At 39.1% G+C, this 18,138-nt stretch overlaps 1 protein-coding gene across 1 annotated transcript in view; it reads right to left on the bottom strand.

Moving 5' to 3' along the window:
* Window positions 1–17,313, bottom strand: part of ARL5A (ADP ribosylation factor like GTPase 5A) — a 26,532-nt gene extending 9,219 nt beyond the window's left edge. The window contains exons 1-4 of the mRNA XM_040644981.1: window positions 16,945–17,313; window positions 4,045–4,105; window positions 3,444–3,591; window positions 1,606–1,689 (exon numbers count right to left, since the gene is read on the bottom strand). Of these exons, the coding sequence (XP_040500915.1) occupies window positions 1,606–1,689; window positions 3,444–3,591; window positions 4,045–4,105; window positions 16,945–16,990 (339 nt within the window). The 5' untranslated portion in view covers window positions 16,991–17,313. The remainder of the gene's footprint in view (window positions 1–1,605; window positions 1,690–3,443; window positions 3,592–4,044; window positions 4,106–16,944) is intronic.
* Window positions 17,314–18,138: the final 825 nt, after the last annotated feature.

Below are 18,138 nucleotides of genomic sequence, written 5' to 3'. Positions count from 1 at the left end.
CTCTCCCTCTGCCCCTCCCCCTACTCGCACACTTGCTCTCCCCCTCTATTAAAAAAATTAATACGAAACGTCATTACAAAGATATCCAGTTTTTTTTAGATTTATTTATTTATTTGAGGGGAGGAGGGGCAGTGGGATAGAGAATCCCAAGCAGACTCCGCACCAAGTGCGGAGCCCAACTCGGGGCTTGATCTCACAACCCAGAGATCATAACCTGAGCAGAAACCAAGAGTCAGATGCTTAACCAAATGTGCCATCGAGGCACCCCAAAAAGATATCCCAATTTTCTTAAGCTCTGTTGAAATTCCATTAAAATTAAAATTACATATATATACTAAATACTAATTTTTCTATTTCCACCTATAAATGAGTTGCGAAAGTAACATCTGCAATGAAAGACATACAAAAAAATCAATTGCTACTACAGTATTATATGATTTTATAGTTACTATTACCAGTACTAACTATATTTTTTAGTTTATTTAATTTTTAAATTATGCTACCAGTAATATTTCTCAAAGACTAAGAAAATGTGGTTAGTCATATAGTTTTGTTTAGTCAAAGGGACAATATCAGAGAAACCTAAGAGCAACAACATTTAAGTATTAGTCTGATAACTAAGTTACAATCAAGACTTGCTAAGTGCCCATGAGACTTTAAAATCTCATTTCCTGGGATGCCTGGGTGGCTCAGTCGGTTAAGCGTCTGCCTTCGGCTCAGGTCATGATCCCGGGATCCTGGGATCTAGCCCAGCATCGGGCTCCCTGCTCAGCAGGGAATCTGCTTCTCCCTCTGCCTGCTGCTCCCCCTGCTTGTGCCAGCTCTCTCTGACAAAATCTTTTTAAAAAAATTCATTTCCAATGATAACCTTCTGTATAATTAATTTATACAAAATGCAAAATGCAATCCAATTTAGGTCTTTTCACCCAGGAAAACTTCTAGACCAAATTAATCTAGGATAAAAGAAATAAAATTCTACAACAGATTCCAAAATCTTTCTGCTGTTTCCAGATACACTTCCAATTTGGCAAGCATCAAAATTATAAAGCAGGAATGGCCGGCAGATAAATAACTTCTTAAACAATCTGAAGTAGGGGTGCCTGGCTGGCTCAGTTGGTAGAACATGTGACTGTTAAACTGGGGTCATGAATTTAAGCCCCATGTTGGGCGTAGAGCTTACTTTAAAAAAACTGTTTCAAACCTAAAAGTTTATTTAAAAAACAAAGAAATAAAAATTGGAGTGGTATTGTCATTAGAAAGTAGGAAGAACAAATGTGATAGAGAAATACCTCTCACAGGGGCACCTGGCTGGCTCAGTTGGAAGAGCATGCAACTTTTGATCTTGGGGTTGTGAGTTCAAGCTCCACACTGGGTGTAGAGGTTACTTCAATAAATATTTAAAAAAGAAAGAAAAGAAAAGAAAAGAAAAGAAAAGAGAAAAGAAAAGAAAAGAAAAAAGAAAAGAAGGAAAGGAAAGGAAAGGAAAGGAAAGGAAGGAAGAAAGAGGAAATAAAAGAAAGAAAGAAAGAAAGAAAGAAACAAACAAACACCCTCTTCCCAACACACATACACACACACGCGTGCGCAAGCCAGAATCCTACTTACCTCGTGGGCTAACATTTTATAGAGTTCTTCTCTAGTTACAGAAATCCGTTCTCTGTCTGTACTGTCCACAACAACTATTACAAACTAAAATAATTACAAAAAAAATTAGTGATTACATAATTTGATATTTACAGAATTTTTAAAGTACTTCTTTGATTCATAGACCACAAATATCAAGAAATTAGAACCTTATGGTATGGTATTACTGGAAAACGAGAGATACCTACTACACATTGTGAAGCCTAAAGGTTTGATCCATTTCTAATTCAAATATTATTTGCTAATTTTTAAGAGAAAATAAGAGAAAAGAGAATACGATGCTAACACTTTATTAGGATATTGTTAATATTCTAACCAATGTATAACATGTTTGTTCTCTAAATTAATATCTTGAACGGTAATGAGCCTATACCCATCTATGTGCACCCAAGTTAATATGAAAAAAATACATTATGATCCTAAATTTTAGATATTTCTACAGATATTACTTATTAATATCAACTTCAAACTCTAAAAGGGCATGATATGGGAGTGATGTGACAGTTAAATCAATTTTTAAAAGTCAACAAATTGAAAGAATAAATCTGTATCTAAAACCATGCTCTCTTCTTTATGTAAATGGTACCTGCTGCCTGCAAGCACAACTCTTTCCTGAACTAATGAGACCAGCGTCAGAAGATGCAATGAGACTCGTAAAGGAGCCCTGCAGGAATGAGCTATGCTGCACCTCTTCCTCACCTCTACGAGCACCAAACACCACAAGGGAAACAGGAGCAGAAATAGTCACTTTATGATGGCCCTGGTGATGCCATCAAGTTAACTCTAACTGCTTATAATTAACATGCACTATTTATTTTTTAGAACTAGATTTTCATTTCCAGATAAACCACTGTTAATTTTCAGGGTCTTTTCTATTTTTCAGATTTCATTAACCATACGGCAGATGGCTGAGAACTGCTACTTTACCTCTACTCTCACTTGATACTTACTGATATGTGGCTTTATTACTATAAAACCGGTTCTATTCCAAGGCATTTTAATAAAACTATTAATTTTTAAGATGTTTCATAACTTTGATACCTGCAGCATCATACACAGAAGTACTAATCATACATACCTTTCCTTTTCCAAAAAACATGATCAAATGCTTAGTGAAGTTTTAGGGGATCAACTCCTTAGAGATACTTAATAGTGTCTTAATGACATAATATTCATCTTTATGTACATTTGGAGTTTTATTACCTTATAATCAGCACTACAAAAATGATTGTCCCAGCCTTTCAATGTATAAGATCAATACAATGAAACTCTCAAATGTCATAGGTCTGAAATTTCGTCTTGGGAAATAACATGTAAATAAAAACATACGATTATGTCTAAACTGTTTTATAACCAAATAGAAAAAGAATTCTCTCATGTGCAATTGTGCTACATTAAAGAACATACATAGTAAAAGTTTGGCCAGGATTCAATCCTCCAGTATCCTCTCATTTAACTAGGATTTTCTCTAAGTCTACAAAAATAAACAGTAAGAGAGAAATGAAATGACAAACTATGAGATGGAACTCATTGTAAAAACTACTTAACACAAGGTGTGGGATTAATACAGAATCAGACTAATCAATCACTCCCTCATTCCAACTCTCCCTACAGAGGTTCAATGACAGTAGATATACAATGACCCCAAAACAAGGGAATCGAAGATTTTACTATGTTTAAACCCTACTTTTATTAACATACTGGGATATTTCATAAAGATTAACTATAATAGTTCACATCTAGAAGATGTTTCCCAAGCATTCTGTTCATAGAAGTTTTAGTATATTAAGAAACATTACCTCTGTGTTAGTATAGTAAGTGTTCCAAGAAGAACGAAGAGATTCTTGGCCACCAATATCCCACATTAGAAAGCGTGTATTATTAATCACTATTTCTTCTACATTACTTCCTATTGTAGGTGATGTATGTACAACTTCATTCATAGAACTGGGGGGAAAAAAGTTCAAATACATTACAATTAGCAAGGAAGCAAGATCGAGCATTTTTCAATCAAGGGATAAATCAGCATGAGTTTTTGTATTTTATACCCAAATGGTCCTTTTCTACTAGCTCCTAAGAGTGAATTACGGGTTTGAAGAGAGATGGGGCTAGGTAGTGAACTATCTTAAATACTCCAGATTCATTCCCAGAAACTATATAAACAGTATTTCTCTACTTTCTACAAGCAAAAAAAGTGAACAACATGCTCTATGTCATATAAATTCCTAGTTCTCTTGAAATAGTTGCTGAAATCTGGCTCCAGGCTGACAGTCCACTTGCTGCTTCTTACAGAATAATTTAGGTTGCATATTTTTTATTGCTTTTGTTAATCAAGTATCACCCAGGCAGAAAAAATAATTTGAACAATAAAATAAAAATTTTGAAGTAGTTAATACTTACAATTGGTAGAGGATGGTAGTTTTCCCTGCATTATCCAGCCCAACAATGATAACTTTGTGCTCTGAAATAAAGAAAACACCAGCCATTTATTAATTAAACACAAAAAAATTTAAAAAAATTTAAATTTCCTATTTTATTCATTCTTTCCTGCTACGTTATAGTTCAGTGCATGGCACTTTTTACCTTTTTGGAACTCAAAAGAATATCCCAGCAAGACCAGCAGAAGTGTGCCATTAATTTCACTGTCCCACCCTCTCATTCTACAGAGAACTCTTACCTCTCTAGGAAGCCAGAAACACTATATTCTTTCTAGTCTATGGAAGTCTACTCGGACTAAAGTATCCCAAATGTAATCACAATTTACAAATGACTTAAAGTATAAATATTTCACACTAGACTAGGCCATGTAAGTTCTAACTGTGAAACTTAGGCATCAACTGGGTGTATACATATATGGTGGGATAAACGAGAACGAAAAAAAGGTTAACCTTTAAATCTGGTAGAAGGCCAGGTCCCATCATACATGATCGATAACCATCTGAGTACATTTAATACAGCTGTTTCAATATAACAACCAAATCTAAGAATGTATGGTTATGGTGGCAGTGACTACCCGCCCCCCACCCCCGCCGGCATCTATCACACTACTTTCTCTAAGTTCTCTTCCTCCATCTCTTGATTTTTTCTTCCCCAGACTCCTCTTCCTTGGGTTTTCCTTAAAAAAATTCATGTTTCCCGGAGCTGTCTTCTTGCATTCTCCTCACATTTTAGCAAGGCATTCTTAGGACCCATCTATTTCTATGCTTCCTAAAAACTATTCCAAAAACAGCAGGGTGTGGAAGAAGCTCGTTTCCAAAGATGGCCTCTGGATTTCATGCCCCCGTATAGTCTTCCCTCGCTCCTGACCCCCTGTGAATCTGAGGGGTCCCGGGACTCACTTTTAACCAAGGAACGTAACAGAAGTGATGCTGCGTGACTTCCAAGCCTAGATCATTACAAATGTTGTGGCTGCTGCCTGGCTCTCTTGGACAACTCCCACTGCAGTAAACCAGATACCATGTAACAAGTCCTACTATCCCAAAACCACTATATAAATAAGTGAGAAAGCCTAGGGTAACTGCACGGCCTGACTTTGTGGGGAGAAATCACCACATGGCTGCCCCTTGCTGTTCCAGCCATTCCAGCTGAGACGCAAGAAGCCATCTTGGATATGCAGCCAGGTCAAGCAATAGATGACTCTAGTTCTAGCTGCCAACTGCAACCAAATGAGAACCCCAAGCTAGAACTTCCTAGCTGAGCTCAGTCAAATCACAGAACCATGAAAGATAATTAAAAATTACTGCTTTAAGTCACATTTAGGAATGGTTTGTTACATAGCAATAGATAATACAAGCACTATGGAAAAATATCTGTAATTATGTGACGTTGGGCAAATGACTTATTTCTCTAACCCTAAGTTTCCTCACTATAATACAGGGACAACAATACCTATCTTTCAGGGTTGTATAATGATTAAGATAGCACATGAGCAGTGCCAACTACCAAGAAAGACAGTTCCTAATCCAAGTTCTCAATTCTCTCCTAAACTCCAAAGGATCTAGTGGACAGACACAGTGCCACTCAACATATCCAAAACCCAACATTCAAATCTTTTTCTAATTGTATCATACCTAATTTGCTTAATGGCATTGCCACGAATTTAGATGCCCCTGGAGATCATTCAGTCTTTCCCTCAACCCCAACATCTAATTTGTCACCAAGTTCTATGTATTCTCCCTCAAAAATACATCCTGAACCTGCCTCCTCCTGTCTTAGTTGTAGTCCTCTTCATTTCTTACTGTAAAACCTTCCCTAGGTAGACTACCTTCAATCCAACTTTTTACTGTTTCTACAGTAATTGTTCTACATTACAAAGCTGGTTAACAGCACTCTTAGTTAAATGATGGCTCTGCAGGGGCGGCTGGATGGTTCAGTGGGTTAAAGTGTCCGACTCTGGATCTCAAGTCAGGTCATGATCTCAGGGTAGTGAGATTGAGCCCCATGTGGAGCCTGTTTCATGCTTAAGATTCTCTCTCTCCCTCTGCCACCCCCCCTCAACTGAGCACGCCCTCTCTTCTTCTCTTTAAAAAATAAATAAAAAATAAATGACAGCTCCCCATTTTGACAGGAAGACAAGGCACAGGTTCTCAGCCTAGTAAATAAAGACAGTCATAACTGACTAGGCTTTAGCTTTATCTCTCACCACTACCAGTACGTATCTAAGCTGAAATTCAAGCCATTCTCCCCACATAAGCCGCTTATCTTCACAGCAAACATTTTTCTAACTCTACTCAGTTTTTCCCTGAACTGGAATTATCTTCTCCAATTCTTCATTTAGGGAATTCCTACTAATCTTTTAAATTTAGTTTTCCTCCAAAAATCACCTTCTCAAGCTTTTCCACAATACCTCTAACATAGCACTTATCATAATTATTCACACCTACACTAATCTTCAAAGCTTAATGAGGCACCCTTCAAGCATATAGATCCCATGCTAATCATCTTTATAATCCCAATAACTACAACTTTTCCTGGCACAAGGTACTCAATAAATGTTGAATTAATTCATATTCATCCTATAAATAATAAATGAGGATTATAAATATAAATAATAAATTGAGGGTTATAACACGTCACAGTAAGGATACCTTTAAGAAAAACCTTTTCAACCAGATAGTAGAGGTTTTCCAAATAGTTGCCATTTACCATGGAGGGGAATTCCTCCTATTATACAAAAATAGGAAGATCTAAATAGAAAATTTTAATCCAATCTATTTTATCCAATCACTCATCTCTTTGAAGAAAGGGCAGGCAGCTTAGAACCACTAGGGTTCTAAAGGAACATGACCACATTTTCCCCATATAGGTTCTTAAAAATAATTTTAAAGATGCAGGGCCCACTCTATTTAATCTTTAGAGATGACTAGGGTAAAGGAACTGAGAAAATGATCAAATACAAAGATGATACTTATTTTAAATAAAGGGTTAATAACATATAGAGGGCATGGTAAGGTAAGTTCAGTTGAATGACCACCAAAAGGCCTCATCGTTTCTCTGGTGAATTTGCCTAGTGTATGGCCCTTCATCATCCAGGGCCACAAACTCAATCCTGCTACTCAGAATAGACAGGACTCAGAGAAGGCAATTCACAGAAGTGACTAATATGTAAACAAGAATGCCAAAATGAGTAACATACAATGAGACCAAATGTTCACAACTACCTGACAAGTGCGGTCTCTCCCTAAGGAAAAGTAACAGAGTGGCTGAATTAAAATCAGATTACTTGGGGAACACAGAATCCCATCAAAGGCAGTATTTTATAGGCTGCAATGAATGCAAGATGGATAAATCTATCTCCACATTACGGCCATACCTGCACCAGGGCCAGACTATTGAATTCTTTAAGCAAGGCACCTTTTCACCTGTAAAGGTTTGTTTGTTTTAAGATTTCTTTATTTAAGTGACATTACTGAGCATAATTTTTAAAAAAAATACACAAGCCTCTGAAGAATTACAGAATTTAAGTAAAATGATTATTTATGTGACATTCTGAATTTTGAAAATATAATTGAAGGCAGTTAGATATGGTTTTTAATAAATTCTTCCTAAAGTACATATTCTAGAGGAGGAGCCTATCTAGCTTAACGTATTTTATTAAATTTGATGACACAAACTGCCATTAATAGAAAATAAATCAAAGAAACTATAGTGTAAAGTAAATCTAAAATCCTGTGGAGCACAAAATTAACTGAGTGTGTTATTGAACCTGTAGTTTTAATGCAAATATTAATCATTCAAATGTGTGAAAATCACTGCTGTTCTCAGGAAGCCAGTCATCAATATAGCTTCCACCTATTAGAAAACCATCCTACCATATCATCCCAAGACTATAAATGAAAAATTCATCTCATGTTCTTGCATATTTCAAATCACAATCTCTGATGTAGTATTTTAATTTGGATTGTGTCCAAATAACTTGTCTTTGATAGAAATGTGTTTTTGTTTACTTTTTTTTTGTTTTTAGACCCTGGGTTCTAAAGCAAAGTAAAATTGGAGAACGTGAAGTTTACAAAATGATTTTATAAAATTTGTATTTTGAGATCACTTCAAACCTAAAGAAAACTTACAAGATTATCCTTAAATTTATACTCCTCACTGGATTACCCAACCTTTAAAATTTTGATGTTTTCTTAATCATTTACTCTCTTTTTTTATAATGATTTTTTGTTGTGTTATGTTAGTCACCATACAGTATATCCTTAGTTTTTAATGTGATGTCCCATGATTCATTTCATTTACTCTCTTTCTAAATATAGGCAGATGCTTCAGAACTATGTAAATATATTTCTCTTCATTCATCTTCAACCCACAAGTTTTAACATCCAAAGATAATTAATGTATAAATAAATTTGCATTACCATGCTTTCAAAAAAAAAAAAAAGATTTCTTTATTTAGGGCACCTGGGTGGCTCAGTCAGTTAAGAGTCTGCCTTTGGCTCAGGTCATGATTCCAGGCTCCTGGGATCGAGTCACCCATCAGGATCCTTGCTCGGGAGGAACCTGCTTCTCCCTCTGCCTACCATTCCCCCTGCTTGTGCTCTGACAAATAAATAAATAAATACAATCTTAAAAAAGAAAAGAGATTTATTTATTTACTTTAGAGAGAGAGCAAGTGAGCAAGCACACAGGGGAGTGGGGGCAGAAAGAGAAAGAATCCTCAAGCAGAGTCCATGCTAAGCGCAGAGCCCGATGCAGAGCTCGATCTCACAATCTCACAATCTCACAACCCTGAAATCCTGACCTGTGCCAAAATCAAGAGGTGAATGCTTAACAGACTGAGCCACCCAGGCGCCCCTCACCTGAAAAGTCTTCAATTGGCACGGTAGTTTTGCCTCTTTAACTGTGTATTATGCTATGTCCACAAGTCATGCATTCTTCTTTTGATGGCATATCTCTTCTTCAGTTCTATTGTATTAATAGAACTTACAGAATTTACATCATGCTATACCATGATCTTTGACTTGGATAAAAGTTTTTAGCTTCCTACTTGAATACTAATTTTTAATATCATTCTCTCAAGAGCACTCAGTGGGGAGTCTGGGATTCTTTCCCTCTGCCCTTTCCCTATGCTCGCTCTCTCCCTCAAATAAATAAATCTTTAAAAAATATATCATTCTCAAAATGTCAGCTATTTTTAGTTCGGGAATACCATTTTGTAACCCCCTTTGTATTAGCTACAGGACTAAATTTATACAGACATGCCAATACTCAGGAAGAAAATACAATTACTCTGATCAATGTGAGAAATACCATTCTAGGGACACCTGAGTGGCTCAGTCAGTTAAGCGTCTGCCTTCGTTCGGCTCAGGTCATGATCCCAGGGTCCTAGGATCAACTCCCACTTCTCCCTCTGCCTGCCACTCCCCCTGCTTGTGCTTGCTCTCTCTCTCTGACAAATAAATCAATACACAAATTTCTTAAAAAAAAAAAAAAAAGAAATACTATTCTAAAAACAGTACCAAATTAATAGGAGCAAAAACAAACAATACAAATACAGGCAACAACCTATGATAAAGAACTATAGAGAATGACTAAAGAAATGTCTGTCTATACAAATAACAAATACAGATACAAAAAAATACAGATACAAAAAAAGCATTGTCTCTTACAAAGTCCTTAATCACTTAAAGAGGTTAAACTTTTATTCTAACCATGCTACCATTTTTCAAAGTATTTTGCTACCCTTCTTCTGTGACTGCTTTCAGAGCCTGAGGTACACTGTTTTGGAGCATTCCCAATAGCGGCAGAACCCTTCAACTGCTGAAGATGATTTTGATTTTAAAGGGGGATGGGAGCCACCTGATATTATCTCAGCCATAATAAAGTAAAAGATAGCTAAAATGAGTGCTATCTTTTTGCTGTTAAATGAGGTATGATCCCTAAATGATAAGAATGATTTAAAAGATTTGTCTCTAAGGAAATTCTAAAAGGACTTTCAATATGTATTTTGAGTAATAACAGACATATCAGTAGAATAACTCTCTGGCCTTCTAAAGTGATAGTTTTTTTTTTAAGATTTTATTTATTTATCTGACACAGAGAGAGAGACAGCCAGTGAGAGAGGGAACACAAGCAGGGGGAGTGGGAGAGGAAGAAGTAGACTCCCAGAGGAGCAGGGAGCCCAGTGTGGGGCTCGATCCCAGGACCCTGGGATCATGCCCAGAGCTGAAGGCAGACACTTGATGACTGAGCCACTCAGGTGCCCCAAAAATGATAGCTTTTAAGGTGAAAACTCACCTGGTTTTGTTTTTTAAAGTAGTCTCTTATTTTAGCTATATCCCATAGGACTTATTTCCTGATTCCAAATACAGTACTTTTCTACCACTTGTATAAGGAAGAACTAGACAAAAAATACTACAGATTCTTTTTTTTAATTTTATTTATTTGAGAGAGAGAGCGCGCGCGAATGTGTGTGCAAACATGGGGGGGGGGCGAGGGAGAGGGAGAAGCAGACTCCCCAGAGCAGGGAGCCTGATGCGGGGCTCCATCCCAGGACCCTAAGATCATGACCTGAGCAGAAGGCAGACTCTTAACCGACTGAGCCACCCAGGTGCCCCGGAAAGATTCTTTATCATACCTGACCATAAGATGAACATGATAAGCAAGATAAAACTGCTGTGAACACAACCACTATGCAGTAACACACAGACGCAGACTGAGAAAAAAGCACTGNNNNAAGAGCGTCATACCAGAGGATTCCATCTTCTCATAACATAAGTTAGTTGCCTGGGGAGGACAGGATGGGGTTTTTACAGCCACTGTATAGAATGAACTACAGAATCAATAAGCTGCAATCAGATAACATAACCTGTGATGGATAAAGATCTAAACTGTTATTAAGTCTTTCTTCAGTAGTGCCTAGAAATAAAGTACATTGGGGAGAGAAGGTATGGTGGACGGTACAAGATGAGAATTGCCTGGCATGTTGGAAAACAGGAGAAAAGAGCATCAAAGATGGTGATAGGGGATGTAATAAAGCAGGTCATAACATTCTCCAAACTGGAAACCTCTCTCTTCTATTTCATTTTACAAACTCAATAAAATCTTTTGTCACCAAAAATGCATAAATATACAAACATTTCACCAAACTCTTAAGACATAAATAGGCTTTTAAAGTCCATCAAAGGAATGCAAACTAATATAATTGAACATATGAGGTTTTTAAAAATGGTTAAAATATTTTTAACAGAAAAGAAAGGGGAGCCTGGGTGGCTCAGTCAGTTAAGATGTGTAAGAGGCTCAAAGCCAGTTTACTACCAACAATAGGGTTAGATTTTTCAAATACTGTATCAGCTTCCTTTGGAAATCCTTAGGCTCCTGCACCACCCCAGTCTATTCCTCCCATTACCAAGATGGAACAGAATTCTATACAAAACCTACATTTGTAGCCAAAAAGTGTTATAAGGCACTCCAAAACAAATACTCCACAAAACCTAAAACATAACATGCATACTAAAGATAATGTTATTCAGGGCAAATGTAAAAAAACTTTTCGCTATTCCAATTCTTTGATACATGTGATTCATTACAGGTTTAGTGTTTAGCATGATTTTTCTTTTAGAATATCTGTGCCACAGCATTCTTACAGTTATATTCAGATAAGCCCAAACAACTACCCACTGTTACAATGCCTGGAAAGAATTCTGAATTATTATTTAGGCTTCAGTTTCCCAATCAATACTTAACTGTTTTGTCATGAAAATGTTCCTTGTTTCCCTGCTTAATTTCTTTTCGACTCACCCAGGCAGCCTACCAGTTCCATTCACTGCCAGGTTCTAAAAGTCAATATATGAAATTCCTCCAACTACCAGTCAGTAAATTAAATGAAAAGATGTCACTGTCATCCTGGAGGACTTCTATCTCTGTGAATCACACCAAAGTCAAAACCCACAAATACTAAGGCAGATAAATTGACAGTCATCCTGATTCTTCATTCTCACCGCATATCCAAACTATATGAAACCCTAATTTTATCTTACATAGAGCAAAAAATCCATTTGTCATGTTCTCTATCATTCTCCCGGTCCCTAGCACAGAGTCTGGAATAAAACATGTGCTTAATAGAGTATGAAGAAATCAACTAGATCTGGAAGATATAAAGATTGAAAAGGAAATATCTGATCAAGTCACTTTGTATTAAAAATTCAATTTTCAAAATCTAAAAAGTATCATCAAAAAAGTTTGAAAACTAACTTGCTATTTATAACAATGGCAGTGAAGTATAGGAGAAAAACAACTTCTCTTTCACACTAAGAGGTTGCTGAATGAAAAGCAATGACATGACAAAATTAGAGATGCAATCAGGAAAGAGAAACCATGCAGTAATCTGAACTTGCAAAGTTTAATATAAAGAAAATAACTATTAAAGAGGATCAAAGTAACGATGAATTGGCTAATAAAAAATAACTCTAACGAGTATGGGACTGACAAATGTAAGGCTGAGATGCAGACCTTGTTGGGGCCTGGTTGTGGCTCTGAATGGCGCAATAAGTAGCTGTGGGGACTTGCCAGCGGATCTTGCTGGAAATACTCCCTCTTAGGGTGTTAGGGAAAACTTCATTGAGAGGTATTTTGCTGGAGGGCCTCCACGCTGAAATCAACTGAAGTGGGTGCTAGAAATTGCCGGCAGCTGCTAACCACTGTGCAGTGCAGGAGCCAGCCACTAGAGAAGGTGTTCACACTCCCAAGCAGGACAGAACCTGCTGAAAGCACACTGTACCCAGAAGAAAAACACTTTCCTCCTGCAATGTCCCTCCAATGCCGTCTACTGAAAAAGCTTACTATTGTGCCAGCCAGCAAAAGAAAAATATGTAAAGGATCCAGTTCCATATCCACAGAGCATGCAAGGATGATGATTTTGGAGGTAAATTTTATTGTCATAGTCCATCCCCTTGGCTACTGCGCTTCCGTATGTACTCTTCTACATATTTGAACTCCCATACAACAAAAAACAGCAGCAGCAGAGGGGGCTTTCCCAGCACCAGGCTCCAGCAGCACAGGTCGCATCATCAACATTCATTCATACCTTATTCCTTTCGTAAGAACCAATCAGAAGAATAATACAGGCTATCAATAAGAAAATTTCACAACTTATTCATAGCTCACCTCAGTTGAGCTAACGTGAATCTTTCTTATACAAAGACAGTTTTTGCTTGTTTGTTTTTAAAGAACACTAACTATGGCACTTGATGATCTTGCTTAAAATCCCAGGTCTATCTCTTCTGTGAAGACTTAAACAAGTTACCTACTTCCTTTGTCCTGTAAAATGGGGAGAAATCTTCTTCACAGGGTTGTTGTGAAGACTAAGCCAACTAATTTGTGTAAAACACTTAGAACCTAACCTTGCATAAGTCAGCAAATGTTAACTGCTATTATTTTCTTTAGAGATGGAGTTAGCTTATTTTCTGTCTCCCCACACTAGAATGAACACTCCGTAAAGGCAGGGAGGATTTGTGTTTTGTTCCCTGCTTTATCCCCACCACGCACAATTCCCGGCACAAACAGGTGCTCAAAAATATTTAATAAACCACTGATCACAAGCCCTTCTATATTAAAAGACATGAGTAGTGGGGCACCTGGGTGGCTCAGTCGGTTAAGCATCTTGCCTTCCGCTCAGGTCATGATCCCAGGGTCCTGCGATGGAGCCCCGCATCGGGCTCTCTGCTCAGCGGAGAGCCTGCTTCTCCCTCTCCCTCTGCCTACTTGTACTCACGCTCTCTCTGTGTCAAATAAATAAAACCTTTAAGATAAATAAAATAAAAGACAAAAGTGGCAACTCTTCAAAGTTCTAATGTAATAAGGACTTAACAGTTTAGTGACTGAGAAACAATAGGGGGGAAAAGCAAAGAAAAATATCATTCCAATCTCTTCTTTATTTCATGTATTTATTTTTCTTTGGGGGAGGGGCAGAGGAAGAGAGACTCTAAGGCAGGCTGCACATCCAGCACAGAGCAGGCGCAGAGCCCCACACAGGGCTCAATTGCATAACCCTGAGATCATGACCTGAGCTGAAATCAAGAGCTGGACACTTAACCAACTGAGCCACCCAGGTGCCCCATCAATCTCTTCTTTAATAAGACTAATATCTGCAACATATTTCTTCAGTGTTTTAATTTGGCATTTACCAGTAATGTGGCCTAGGAAAGCGACTCCACTGGAACCTCAGTTTCCTCTTTTGAGGGGGAAAGAATAGCTACTAAGAACTGCTGAAACATTTTTTTTTCTTTAAATAATGTATACAACAGCATCTAGGACAAAGTTTATATTGTACTCAATTCAAATAACACCTAAAGGCAACCTCTGGTTTTTCAAGTTTGAGCAGTATGCAACTAGCTTTCACTGTGCACTTGACCAAGCTACACTTAAACTGAAATTATTCTGAAGGTATTTCAGAAAAAAAGAGATACGGTATGGTTTAAGTTTCATCAGCATGGCCAATTCTGCAATCCCCTAAATTCTTCCTTCCAAGAGTTTATGTGAAAAGGGCATAGGATTGTGTTATGTATCTACTGAAGGTAAAATAAAGCATCCAAGATACATCTGACATATAAAAAATATATATAAGGTGTGTGTGCGTGTATATATATATATGTGTGTGCGTGTATATATATATGTGTGTGTATATATATATATATATATATAATTTAAAAGAACAAGAAGATCACCAAGTAGCTGACATTGGATTTAATGGTGAATATTTTGAAAAGTGACCCTACTGATGACAACCACATCACTTAGCAGAATAGTTTATTCAGATTTTCACAATTATTTTGACATCTAAATTTCTAAAACTTAACTCCATTAGTTCCTCTTACTATTAATTTCCCAACACTGAAATAAGTGTCTTGTCAAAAATAACCACAAAATACAGGCAACAAGAACACCGCTATTAGCAATTTTTAGTAGTAACGATGCAATAACACCCTCATTTTTACCACCTGCAAGGAGCTACTGGCAAAACTCTAATTCCTTAAGTTATAGACACAAATATTTATCATTGACTCAACCAGAAAGTGGAAATACCTCATTTTTCTTATTTATTTATTTGAGAGAGAGAGAGAGAAAGAGAGATCAGGAGCAGGGGGTAAGGGTCGAGGGAGAAGCAGACTCCCCGCTGAGCAGGGAACCCGACCTGGTACTTGATCCCAGGACTCTGGGATCATGACCTGAGCTGAAGGCAGACGCTTAACTGACTGAGCCACATAGGCGCCGGATACCTCATTTCTTCTTGCAGGGCTACAGCTCAATCAACAAGCAATACAAATTTCATAAATTTCATAGCAGAATAAAATACTAGCTTCACTAAAAATGACACAAAAATTATGGAGCTTAAAACTAGAACATATTCTATCTACTACTAACAGCACCAATTTTACATCCATGTAAGTTTCCATTCTTGAGACCTAGAGATTACCTTTTCTCCACGGTCACTTAGTCAAGATCCCCGGTGTTCTACATTGAGAACATGTAGACCCAAATAAATGACGGGGGTCTAACTTCCCCTCTTCCAACAGAAAAGCTAGACAGAGACAGTGCAGTTTAGAACTGGTTTTCTACACTTTAGAAAAATCCCCTATCAGAAAAATCATTTGAAATACTGCTCTTCCACAGAGTATCATATAGATCATGCAATCTACACTACCATCTTTTTTTTTTTAGATACACAACCAATCACAAGTTTAGTTCCGCTCCCTTCCCATCACCTCACAGGAGCAGCTGGATCATGAAGGAGGAAGTGGGAATACGTTGTTCCTAACAGATGCCATCACTCGTTTAAGGCTTTACTGGAAAACTCTGGGATGTGACACCAACACCAGCTTACCCAAGAGAAAACAGCAAACTAAGTTACTGACAGCAAAAATGATAAATCACCCAACCTGACTTAAAAAAGAAACAAATGAACACCACTAACTATATTGTATCTCAATGACTATGGAGTCTTTGTTAAAGTTGTATCCTCTTTCCTCAGTTTTAGACACTCATTTTGTAACAAATTTTAATAAACCTGATACGCATTTCCAGGCAGTGTTTGAGTACAGATGAACTTAAGCATCCCTATACGGTAATATAGGTAACTTGCTAGTTACCTACATTAACAAATGCTTCATATGGCAAGTTTTCAAATGCTTTCAGTGAAACACATTTTTAACCCACCCCCCAACACCCTCTACTTCAATAATCAAAACAAATATGATCTTAAGCTTAACCTTACACACAAATATAAATACGGGAAAAGGATAGCAGTCCATCACCAATCAGGATGCATTAGTCTTCCCAAAGAGGGGGATGGAGGTGCAGGGAGGGCTCATAAACCTGAGGTGTATTCGATAAGAGCGATTCCTCATGCTTTCCGCATTCTGCAACCCTCCGTCGCTCAGTGTTGCGGCTCGGGCCATAACCTATAACCTTCACCCGAGAGCCAGCATTTCTCCGTGGTGGGAGAAAACCAATTGCTAGAGGAAGAAGGGCTACAAGATAGGCCAGGCCGTGCCACTCAGGGACGTCCGACGTGCGGCAAGAAACCTTTTCGACTCCAAACCGAAATCGGAGCAATGGGTGCATTTGCAGAAAGGATTTTTCAAGACGGTCCCTTATGACAAAAAAACCATTCCCGAACTCGGGCGTAGGAACTGAACGGACCCCGGGCCCGCATCCACGCAGCCGGGACCCGGCGCGGAGACGGCGCGCGACCGTACCGCCCACAATCCGGAAGTATTCGGAGACCCCCCCACACACACACACCCAGCCAGCCAGGGCTGACCCTCCCCCCCCACCCGTACGCCCTCGGCCCGCGCCCCTCACCCTGGTGATTGAACAGTCTCCATATTCTGGTGAAGAGAATTCCCATTCTTGGACAGCGGACCCCCCTCCAGCCACCCGGGCCGCCTGGCCTCCCCCGGCTCAGGCTGAAGGGGAGGCAAGAGACGCGCCGGAGCCTCCGCCTCTGCTGCTGCTTCTGCTCCCGCGCTGGCCGCCAGTTCGCTTCCTGGGAACCGGAGGGAGGCTGAAGCCCAGGCCGCCTTGCCGCGTGCGAGGCCCCGCCGCTGCCGCCGCGGCACTCGCCTGGCTCGCGGACATCGCCGCCGCGTTGTCTGCGACGAGCCTCGCGGGCCACCGTCCTCCCCCAGCTCCTCTCGGGCGGCTGCGGTGGCGGCGACCACGCGGGCGGGGGAGGAGAGAGGCGAGAAGGATGAGACGCGAGGGCGCAGGCGCGCGGCCGGAGGGGCGGAGCCTGGGAGAGGGCGTCCGCTTGGCTCTCTTTTATTTGTTTAACGAGGCGACCTGTAGGCTGCGGGACTGAACCCGGGGGATCGAGGTCTTACGGGCAGCGATTGTGACAGATCGCTCTTGCCTGCTTGCTTTAACGTCCTCGCCAGTTTTCTGTTTTTCCCTGCATTTCCTCGACAGAGCCATAATGTAAATATGTTAACTGAGTGCCTAGTGCCCATCTCCAACCTCTCATACACACTACACCAAAAGTTCCACATCTTGCCGCGCAAAGACCTGGGGTTCCATGCGGGAAGCTTTACTTCTCAAACCGCTCCTCCCTGACGTCCAGCTGAAGCCAATGGCATTATCTACACAATCACTTACAGCAGTCACGTTATGGAAGTCTTTGTACCTCAGGGCTCTTCCCTCTCCAATCGCCTTCCACTTCCAAGTCAATCTTTCCCCAAGCAGTGATTTTGATCAAGTTCCTCCTATATTAAAAAATATGTGGTGGCCCCTAAAACTGTTTGAGCAGGAGAGTCCAAATACCTTAGATACTCTTTCTCCAGAATATGGTCCCAACTAGCCTTTCTAGCTGCAATCCCCATTATTCCAAACTGGTTAAAACAGCTGGTCAAATACTCTCTCTGCCCTTCCAGTCTTCTTACTTGTACACCTAGAATTGTTATGTCCCATACAATGCAAGTGTCACAGTGTATTTAATCAACCCTCTGCTATGGGATTATCTAGTTGAAAACTACAATAGAAGTGAATCATTAGGTCACG

Source organism: Ursus maritimus, unplaced genomic scaffold, assembly GCF_017311325.1.
Source record: "Ursus maritimus isolate PB19 unplaced genomic scaffold, ASM1731132v1 scaffold_1, whole genome shotgun sequence".
NCBI lineage: Eukaryota > Metazoa > Chordata > Mammalia > Carnivora > Ursidae > Ursus > Ursus maritimus.
Note: the sequence above shows the minus strand (reverse complement) of the source record. Positions and strands in the feature narration are given on the sequence as shown.